Source organism: Mustela nigripes, chromosome 6 (assembly GCF_022355385.1).
Source record: "Mustela nigripes isolate SB6536 chromosome 6, MUSNIG.SB6536, whole genome shotgun sequence".
NCBI classification, from domain to species: domain Eukaryota; kingdom Metazoa; phylum Chordata; class Mammalia; order Carnivora; family Mustelidae; genus Mustela; species Mustela nigripes.
Genome location: NC_081562.1, coordinates 52,586,746 through 52,596,885, shown reverse-complemented (window position 1 = coordinate 52,596,885; position 10,140 = coordinate 52,586,746). Strand labels below are relative to the sequence as shown.

The window sequence follows — 10,140 nt, the reverse complement described above, 5'->3', positions numbered from 1 at the left end:
GCGGACAGGGTGGGCTGAACAGAATCGGTTACGGAGGGCTCAGCACGCAAAATGCCGCGAAACCTCCGGTGAGCAGAACTGTTTGCCGTGTTTTACGCAGAAGGACCGGGATGACCAGGTTAACAACAGACCCCAAGGTACTCAAGTATAGAAAGGAAATAAAGAACAAAGGTGTCGTTAAGAAAGCCGCGACCCAATCGCTGTCCACTCTCCTCTAGATGCCGATCCTGAAGACAACGCGACTCGGCACAGACCGACGGCGAAACAGCGCCTCTCGCCGGCGGCAAACCGGCACGGGAAACACCGACAGGAAGAGACCCGGGGCGAGAACTACAGCTCCCACTGAAGCCTGGCCGACGGCCTCCTTTCCCAATTTCCGCTTCCGCCGCCCGCCCTCGCGTACCCTCTTCTGGGAGCTGGCCGGCGCGTGACCGCGCGTGACTCCGCGAGCGACTCCGCGAGTAGAGAAGCTCAGGGGCGGGACTCTGGGACCCCATTGGTAGAAACGCGAACCACCCCCCCCAGAAGGTGGAACGCAACTTGAAAATCTCGGAAAGTGGTTGGAGTTGATAGGACAAGGGCGGAGCTTCAGGACCCGGATTCTGACCAATCAGGGCCTGGGATCGGCCGGGAGACCGGGAAGGGGAAAGGGGCGAAATGGTTCTGTGGTCACATGCCGCGGGGTCTAGTGGGAGGAGCAGTTGCCCAGAAGACGCCTGGTGCTTCCTGTTTCCGGTTCCCGGAGTGGAGCACGGCGAGGCGCCTTGGGGAACGCTGGCCTTTGACACGAGTTCTGGGTCCGGGGTCTGTGGCTGGCCCCTCGCTGGCCCTGTCTCCCAGCCCCAGACAGGTATTCAGCCAGGGATTCTGCGCCTTGGCTACTCCCTGTGCCCGTGACAGGTGAGTATGAGGGGCGTGGAGGAGGAGGGGAGCTGGAGAGCGCTCACACCCCGGTGCTCGGAACAGGGGCTGGGGATCGCTAAGTCTCCTTTGGCCGCGGTTCTAGCCAGGATTCCAGCTGAGGAGCCCTAGGGCAGAATGGAGGCGGAGGCGGCGTGAGGGCGGGGAGTTAGAGAGTCCCGAAGGGAGTGAGGGAGAAAGGACCTACCAAGTCCGGAGGAGGATTCGACGTGTATTTGGAAGGCAGAGAAAGGAAGGACCCTGGGTATGGAGTCGCTGGAGGTGTTCCTGGATACCTGTAGAGGGAATTTTTGGCCTGCATTGTGGAGGAAGGTAAAGTGGCATCATATGGAGAGGATACGGCTCTAGGCAGTTGGGAAATCAGGAGACTAGAGGGAATAAGAATTTCTAGAACCCTGGGAGAAGTTCGAAGAGGGTGCGTGTATGGTATGGGATAGCTACTAGAGGGCTTATCTCGTGCTTTCTCTTTCTGGGGAGCTTCCGCCCATGGGACCTAGAGCCGCTTGTCTAGGGCTTCTCAGCGTCGGGCTGCTCTTCTGAAAGGGTAGACTGCTGGAGACAGGAGATGAGGGTGGTTACCTCAGGAATGAGCCAGACAGCCGAAAGTAGAAATTCCACTGAAAAATGGAAAATGCTCATGGCTAGTCTTGACGGGTGGGAAAGAGTGGTACAGATGCCCAGTGATTTGAACTGCTTCCCAATTCCTGGCTTAGTCAGTGGTCATTCCATTGAAGAGAATTGTTTTAGCATTACCAAAATAGATCTGTCCTAGAACAAGAAAATTGAAGGGGATTTTCAAAATCTTAAAGTTCGGCCCTTTATTTCCAAAGTATCTAGACAGACTGTTGCACCTTGAGGATCTAAGTGTAGCACATTAAAAGGGAACTACACAGCCCTTGGATTTCATACGCTCGCTAATAAATTTTTGCACCCCTATATTTATCAGAAAATAGCTTTATGCCATGAATCATCCAAGTTGCCCCACCAACTTCATACATGTTTAATACTTGTGTAACCTAGGGCAAATAATTTAGCCTTTGTAAGCATCAGTTTCCTTATCTGTAAAATGGGAGAAATTATACCTTCTTTTCTTGACTGTGGAGATTACAGACAATCTAGATAAAGCACTTAGAGCATTTGCCACTGAATCAAAGAAGTAGCTCAAAACAGACAAACCTTAGGCAGAAAAGAGAGAAGAGTGTAAGTTGAGTCTCAGCCTAACTTCTTGAACAAATAAGCAAATGAAAGAGAGTTCAGCTCCACAAATGGAGACTGCGGGGTGTTTAACCCTTTATCCTATCCCAATTTTGTTCTAATTTGGGAAAAGAAATCATAAACTATTAACAAATAAGGAACTAACTTTTAGGCCATATAACACAGCCTTCTGTATGAGAATCCCCTCTGGAAAACTAGTCCTGGGAAAAAAAAAAAAAAAAGCTTGACAGTCCAGAACGTTGAAATTTTAAATTAGATCCTGAGAGAATATAAGGAAAATGGCATGTTAAATCAATCTAGTAAAAGGAATCTCTTAATTTTTTTTTTTTTTTTTTTTTAGGAACAATGCTGGTCATGTAATGTGTTGAGCAATGAGTTAATTTAGGGAAGGTAGGAGTTTGAGCTTTGAGTTCTTTATTCTACCTCTTATTCAGTGAACTATGTGAGGAATCACTTCCCCCTGCTTTGTCAAAAAGAAAGCAAGGCTTTGGCTGCCTACCCTGAGTCCCAAAAAATTAATGTGAAAGGGGATACACATGTAGTGGTTAAATGTAGACCATGAGCTCTGGAGCCAGACTTTCTGGGTCACTCCATTGGCTATGTCTCAGTTCTTTCATCTGTAAAATAAGGACAATAATTGTATTTACTGCATAGGGTTTTTGTAAGGATTAATTAGTTAATGCATGTTAAATGCTTTTAAGAGTAAAAGGCAAGTACTCTATTATAAAGTTTCCTATTAGTGCTCTAAATCTGTTTTATGGGGGCATTGGACATTACGACTGGTGATAATTATTCTATGGAAACACTTTACTAATACTACTGTAGTGAGTTGGTTTTGGAAATACACAAAGTCGTTGGAACATCTGGGTGGCTCTGTCAGTTAAGTGTCTGCCTTTGGTTCAGGTCGTGTTCCCAGCATCCTGGGATCAGGCCCCATGTCAGGCTCCCTGCTCGAAGTGGAGTCTGCTTCTCCCTCTGCCCCTCCCCATGCTTCTGCTCTCTCTCTTATCTCAAATAAGTAAATAAAATCGTAAGAGAAAAAAAATACACAAAGTCAGGGAGACAATTTCCCAAGCATTTGTTGCCCTAATGGAGTGTGGAAAACAGAAGGTCAAATGTAAGTTTGTTTAGGGGAGTAGAGAAAATTCAGTCAGGGCAGAGACAATTCAGTCAGGGCTCAGAGTTTCCATTTTCCTATCTTCAAATTTACTAATACCCATTAAACTCTGCCTAGTTTTTTATTCTAGAAATGTACTGGAGTTGATTAACTAACCTGAAAAAGAATTAGAGGACTCTAAAGAGTTAATTAGCCAAAGTCCAGGCTTGTAGTCTGGAAGCATGTTACTACAAGTAAGAAAAGTTTGGAAGAATTAAATATTTGTATGATAACAGTGACACTGTTATGAAATTAACAAGTAGCAGTGGCCTGGAGGATCATTAACTAATGGACATCAGAGTGAAGTCTTTTGCAAGGATAAATGAGTATGTCCTGGGTGAATATGGATTAGAGGAAAAGAAAAATGAGTTTAGGAAATGGAACCATGTGTTTCCATTCCTAGAGCAGTACAAGAAACAGGGGAATTGGAAAGTGACTTAGTGATTGCCAAGAATTGTCACCAGTTCAGAGTGTACAAAGACAACTGCTTACTGGAAGTTTAGAAACTCTTGAGATTTATGATATGTAGAGCCTGAGGTGGATTTTGAAAGACGTCTTCAGTCACTTCAACCTAGTGAATTTTCTTCTTCCTATAATTTAAACGATTGTGCTTTCAGAGATGAGCCATTAACTTAGGTAAATGTCAGCTTTTAGGTGCTGTGCCTTTATTTATCTCTTACCATCTTTCTTACGATGAATATGAACAAAGACTGTTGAAGTTTCTGAATATTGACAGAAGTTAGGAGCCAAAGTACTGGAGTCCCTTTCCTTAAAAAGAAAAATAAACCTAAAGATTAAGAATCCTGTTCTGAGTATTAGAGGAGAGGGAAAAAAATAATGGGTGGAAAGCTAAAAGCCCGAAATAGACCCAAAAAAATAAAACCCAACTTTGTGTTAATAAGGAAAATTGACTAATGTAGAATAAGTGGTGGATGGAAGATAAAACAGTAAAAATTGTACATTCATGTGCTTTCTCTCTCTCTTCCCCCACCCCGATCTTCCCCACTTCGTCAACACCCACACTCCCTCTCCCAAAAGGATGTTCCTCTTCTACAGCTGCTGGAGGACTGGACTGCTCCTGCCACTGCTCCTAGCTGTGGCAGTAAGAGAATCCTGGCAGACAGAAGAAAAAACCTGCGACCTGGTAGGAGAAAAAGGGCGAGAGTCTGAGAAAGAGTTGGCTCTTCTGAAGAGGTTGCAACCACTGTATAACAAAAGGTAGCTGAGAACAGCTTTAAAGGACTTGAGAAAATAACTTTGTTAAAGAATCTTTTCTTCTCGGGGGCCTGGCGGGCTCAGTTGGTGGAGCATATGACTCTTGATCTTGGGGTTGTAAGTTCGAGTCCCACATTGGGTATAGAAATACTTTTTAAAACAAAATCTTAAGAATATATTTTTTTTCCTCCACTTACTGACTTTTAGTATTACTACTCTCTGTGGAGGGAAAACGTGTATAATAACCAACTCTGGGAGATGGTTCTAGTCTGAACTTTAGTAATGTTGGTCTTATTTGGCCATGATATCTTACTTTTTTTAAAAGCAGGCTCCATGCCCAGCGTGGAGCCTAGCGCAGGGCTCAAATCCTAAGCTGAGATTGAGAGCTGGATGCTAACCTACTGAGCCACCCAGGCACCCCTGTTTGGTTTTGCTTGTTGGTTTTTTTGTTTTTTTGGTTTTTTTTATGCTGTAGAGCAAATTCTGAGCCCAGTTTTTAGTAGCAGTGTGCAATTCTCTTATGCAGAAGAGAAAATGCACTGTTTTTAAGACTGGATCCAGGAGACCACCTTGTAGGAATTAAAAAGCATTATTTGGTACTTCCATGTAATAGGACTTTAGAAGTATCAGATAAACATTGAGGCCTGTACACATCAGAAGTGTCAGGAATCTTTGGGTATGTAAATCTAAAGATGATCTTCAAGGAACAAGAAGCCATGGGATACTTCCCATGAATATAGATCCTATTCACTGGGAAATAGCAACTGACACTTCAGCATAGTCTAGAATAGGTATTCTAGAATATCTAGCTATCTTGGATGTTGTGTTTTAAACCATCATCGTCAGCAGTTAGGATTGTCTTCTTTCAACAAATGAACTATTCACTATTACATGGGTATTTCATAATCAACAAATATTATTAACTAGTACATTTAGTTGTGACAGATAAGTAAATTAATCACACTTGGCAGGAGGTGGGGGGCGGGGGCGGTAGGGGTAGGCAGCTTAAAGGAAGAGAGGCTGCTTGTCCTAAAGCTGATAGCCAGTAACTTCTCTTCCTTCTTTCTCCTCACTTCTCCTTACAGCTTTGAGAGCACTGTGGGCCAGGGTCCGGACACATACATCTATATATTCAGGGTCTGCCGGGAAGCTGGCAACCGCACCTCTGGGGCAGGCCTGGTGCAGATCAACAAAAGTAATGGGAAGGAAAGAGTGGTAGGGAGACTCAACGAGACTCACGTCTTCAATGGAAGTAAGACTCTCCCTGTTGGTTAATGGATCCCAGGTCAATCCCTCTGACGATCCTGTATGTGTCAGCCTTTTGCATTCTTTTTAGAGTATTATATGGTACATGTGCTTCAGTTCACCTGAGACTAAACCACAAGATACCTAGTTCCACCGCTCCTCTGGATTCATGGGTCAGGACCTTTATGTTTGTTTTAAAGTTAATGAAAAGCTCATGCATAAAGAATCTAGCTGGGATTCTGTAGCTTAATATGTTTTTCATACCAGGCTTGAAAACACCAACAACTATTTCTCATTGAATTAGTCCAGTTTTGCCAGTTACATTTTCAGAGATTAAACTTTTTTTGCAAACCTGTCTACCAAAACTTCCCCAGCTAACTTGGGCTGTGGTGATTAGGTTTCTCAGAAGTCATAAAATCATATTGCTGGAAAGAACTATGTGAACACCTGTGGTCTAATCCCCTCCCTTAAGCAGATAACGTATTTTCCAGTGCAGATATTTGTTCATATCAATAATATAATGAAAAATAACATCAAGAATTTGGGGGTAAGTAGGGGTTGTAAGACTGGATTTTTGACCCAGCTCGTTTACTTGCCTATGACTTTGAAAAATCATTTCATCTTGTGTTTCTTCATATGTGCAAGATTAGAAACAGAATCTTTACCTTATTCACCTCACATGATTGATAAATCAAAGGATATTTTGCAAAAGAAATTTGAGTGCCATAAGTATTAAAGAAGAAATGGCTCCCGATCTTACACCTTGCATTTATCTGTGGCTAATTTTAAATCTTAAGTTTTCCCCTACCACCTAAGAATTTTATGGAACCTCTTCTTTTGATGTGAGCAGGTGTTCAGAAAATATCAATCAGTATGAAAGCATGGGTCCTAATTGTTTTTGCACTATTAGTTGCCTGTCTTTAATATCTTCATTGTCTTAAGGAAACACAAAGCTGTTACAAAGAAGCAGGTTTTAACTTGGTATTTCTGGTTTACAGAGCTCATACTGATACTGGTTATTTTAATCAAAACCAATTTCATTGAACTCCTCCATTCCTTTCTGCCATCATACCTAGGCCTGCCTTCCTGCCCCAAAGCAACATTTCCGTTGTCCCTCCTCAGGTAATTGGATCATGCTGACCTATAAAGGGGGTGACGAATATGACAGTCACTGTGGCATGGAGCAGCGTCGTGCAGTGGTGATGATCTCCTGCAATCGACACACACTAGCGGTGAGGCATCCCGGGGCACATGAGCCTAGAGAGCAGATGAGAGCACTGACCTGAGGTGGAAAGAATTTCCACAGGGAAAATGATACATCGGGACAGACAAGAGAAAACTAGTTCAGTTTTTCCTTGTGTCACAGACACTTGTGTTCAATCATACATGGAAAATAAATTACTGAATCAGGAGAGAAAGCAAATGTTTTTTAGTTTGTGGGTTTATTTCTTTTTCTAAGTAAGCGTCGAAACAGTTAACCACATTGTTGTGTTCTGTTCTGTCCTTTCATCATCAGGACAATTTTAACCTTGTGTTTGAGGAGCGAGGCAAAGTTCAAGATTGTTTCTACCTCTTTGAGATGGATAGCAGCCTGGCCTGTTCCCCAGAGATCTCTCACCTCAGTGTGGGTTCTATCTTACTAGTCACGTGAGTGCTTTTTCCTTTATCAGTCCAAACCTTCCCTTTTTTTCCCCCTTAAACTCAATTACTTGGTGACACTTAGACACAAATTGTCTGTATATGTGTACACACTATACTATAATTGGAGGGGGAGGATACTTTTAAACTCTGATTATGCAAGTTTTTAAAAATTAGATACAATGTTTCACCTCTAATATTTGCATTTGGAAATGCTTTATGTCCCATTACTGGAAAACTGGACAGTTTTTTTATTATCCCATTAGATTATAAGAACTTTCGGGGAAGTGGAACTCTGTACTTAGCTAATAGTACTTATTCTTGGCTACAAGTCAGAGTCACACATGAAGTCTTATTTTTGTCTGAGCCTTTGCTTTTAGATGTCCTCTAACTGGTTTTCTAAAGAAGGCACCCTTCCCATTTTAGGGGCGTTTTTTCCCCCCATTTTTATAGAATACAGACTAGGAAACCACTAATATAAAGAGTACCTTTTCTTATCAGTTTTACTATTCCTTGGTTTTTAACTAGCGATGTCTTTCTTAATAGGTTTGCATCACTGGTTGCTGTCTATATCATCGGAGGGTTCCTATACCAGCGACTGGTGGTGGGAGCCAAGGGAATGGAGCAGTTTCCCCACTTAGCCTTCTGGCAAGATCTTGGCAACCTGGTAGCAGTAAGTAACAGGACTGGTGGCTGAGTCTGTAGCCTGCCGCCAAGGTTGAGTGACCAACCACCCTGGTTTACCTAGACGGGGGGATTTCCAGGGACATAGGACTTCGGGTGCTAAACACAAAGGAGTCCCAGGCCGTAGTACAAAGTAACAAGTAGCATAGCATCTTAGTCTGGCCTTGGGAAAGGCTTAACTGGAAGAGCAACACTGTTGCTTAAGTTGAAGAATCTGATAAAGCTGTTAAGGGACCTGGATGGGGAGAAAGTAAGACCTAATTAGAATTTTTCTCACATTAGCCCTAAATTCAATTTAGGCTGGCCCTTAGAGCTTCTGGATTTTCTCATTATCCTTGAGCCATAGGTGTATTTTGCCTCACCCTCAAAGTTGGTTATTCCAAATGATCATTTCCTTCCTTTGCTTCTCTCTACAGGATGGTTGTGACTTTGTGTGCCGTTCTAAACCCCGCAATGTGCCTGCTGCGTATCGTGGTGTGGGGGATGATCAGCTGGGCGAGGAGTCAGAAGAAAGGGATGATCATTTATTACCAATGTGATTGCACTTTAAATGCCCAGCTGCTTCTTCAGTCCCCCAAACCAAAGCATACTCAGCCAGATTTCTTAGGCAGTCTCCACTCCAGTCTCTCATCCCATCCTTAACATTGATCTTGCTTTCCAGTTTGCTTTTGATTTGCATTCTCTTCTCACTAGTAGAAATGCCTTCCCTTCGCTCCCCATTTTGTTTTTTGTTTTTTTTTTTTCTAGAGAGGTACAGTTATAGGACAGAGATAAAACAATAGGGCCTGTGCAGAAGAGGCTATCACACTATCTCTTGGTATCAGAAGGTACAAGATAGTTACAATGAGCAAAAAAGTGTGGCAGGCTCCCGGAGTCTTTTTTAAACATATTTTCACAAGTTTTGAGACACTGGATTTCTTTAACTAAAAAAAAGGGGGGCAAAGAAACATTATTTATACAAGGTTTGATTGCTTTCATGCTGTTACTCTGTACTCCATGAGAACCTGGATGTAATTTCTTGCTGCTTGGAACTACTCTATGGTGATTACTTGGTTACATTCCAAGTATTTCTATTTGGTCTGAGCCTGAGGATGTTGCAGGCTTGCTTCTTCCACCTCTGGGATTGGGATGGGGAAAATGTTAATTTCCCACTTAGAGGATTATAAAATACCATCACATCAGTTGTTGGCAGTGGAGTGACCTTATAGCTGGAACTGGACCCTGGCTTGTGGCCTTGTGGTCGTGGACCTTGTAAGGCCAAAATACCTTATCCAGAAGTCTAGTCCGTTAGAAAGGGAAAGTGAATTGGACCTCTTGTGCTATAGGGGTTTCAGAAAAGGAAGTCTGTTTACCCATGGTGGGATCTCCTTGATGGCTTTCTTCTCCCACTCACAGTAAAAGCTTTAGGCAAAGCTTTTCTTCTAAGCTGTTTTCCTCTACCAGTATTTCCATATATGTTGCACTTTCTTCACAGGCATGTCGACTTCCCCCTTCCCTCCCCAGCTAATCTTCTGGAAAGGAATGAAAGCAGAGGTGGGATATCTAGTGCTTTGCCATCCTGTGCTCTGGGTGTGGAATGCTGCTGCACCTGTCCCTTCTGGCTCAGGGAAGTATCTTCTTGCCCCCAGCAGTTTCTGTGGGGAGAGGTTTTGAATCCTGTGATGCTTCCACTTTTTTGTTTAGGCCATGTGCCCAGAAAGAAGCCTGGCCCAATCTTTCCATAGTAGTGAACCTGGGCCATTGAAGAGTAACATGGCTCCACTGGTCACAAGAGGGCGCAATAGGCAGGGGCTTTTAATAGCTTTTAGGGAAGAAAAAAATTATTTCATCTTTGGACTTTTAAATACTATTGGAATGATTTTTTTTTCTTCTTTCTAAACAGGGAAAATAATGTTATAAAAGCATCTTTTTTGTTAACTTGTTTGCATCCCTCCCCCACACTGGTGTTTTAAAAATGCAAAAAGAAAAGAGAAAAACTACATTTTTTTGTATAAAAACACTTAAAAGATTAAAAAAACAAACAAACAAGTTGCCCTAGTCTTTTGTATGAAAGAAGAGGGTAGAGA

At 42.9% G+C, this 10,140-nt stretch overlaps 1 protein-coding gene across 3 annotated transcripts; it reads left to right on the top strand.

Moving 5' to 3' along the window:
• Window positions 1-649: 649 nt before the first annotated feature.
• M6PR (mannose-6-phosphate receptor, cation dependent) lies at window positions 650-10,102 on the top strand. Of its 3 annotated transcripts, XM_059402569.1 has the most exons (8): window positions 823-900; window positions 2,477-2,526; window positions 4,331-4,510; window positions 5,593-5,759; window positions 6,875-6,984; window positions 7,269-7,399; window positions 7,937-8,063; window positions 8,491-10,102. In XM_059402569.1, exons 3-8 carry the CDS (start codon window positions 4,332-4,334, stop codon window positions 8,611-8,613), a joined length of 837 nt encoding a protein of 278 aa, XP_059258552.1. In that variant the 5' UTR covers window positions 823-900; window positions 2,477-2,526; window position 4,331; the 3' UTR covers window positions 8,614-10,102. The 3 variants fall into 3 exon arrangements, with proteins under 3 accessions (XP_059258551.1, XP_059258552.1, XP_059258553.1); XM_059402568.1 differs by lacking the exon at window positions 2,477-2,526 and having other exon boundaries at window positions 650-900; XM_059402570.1 differs by lacking the exons at window positions 823-900; window positions 2,477-2,526; window positions 5,593-5,759 and having other exon boundaries at window positions 4,423-4,510.
• Window positions 10,103-10,140: the final 38 nt, after the last annotated feature.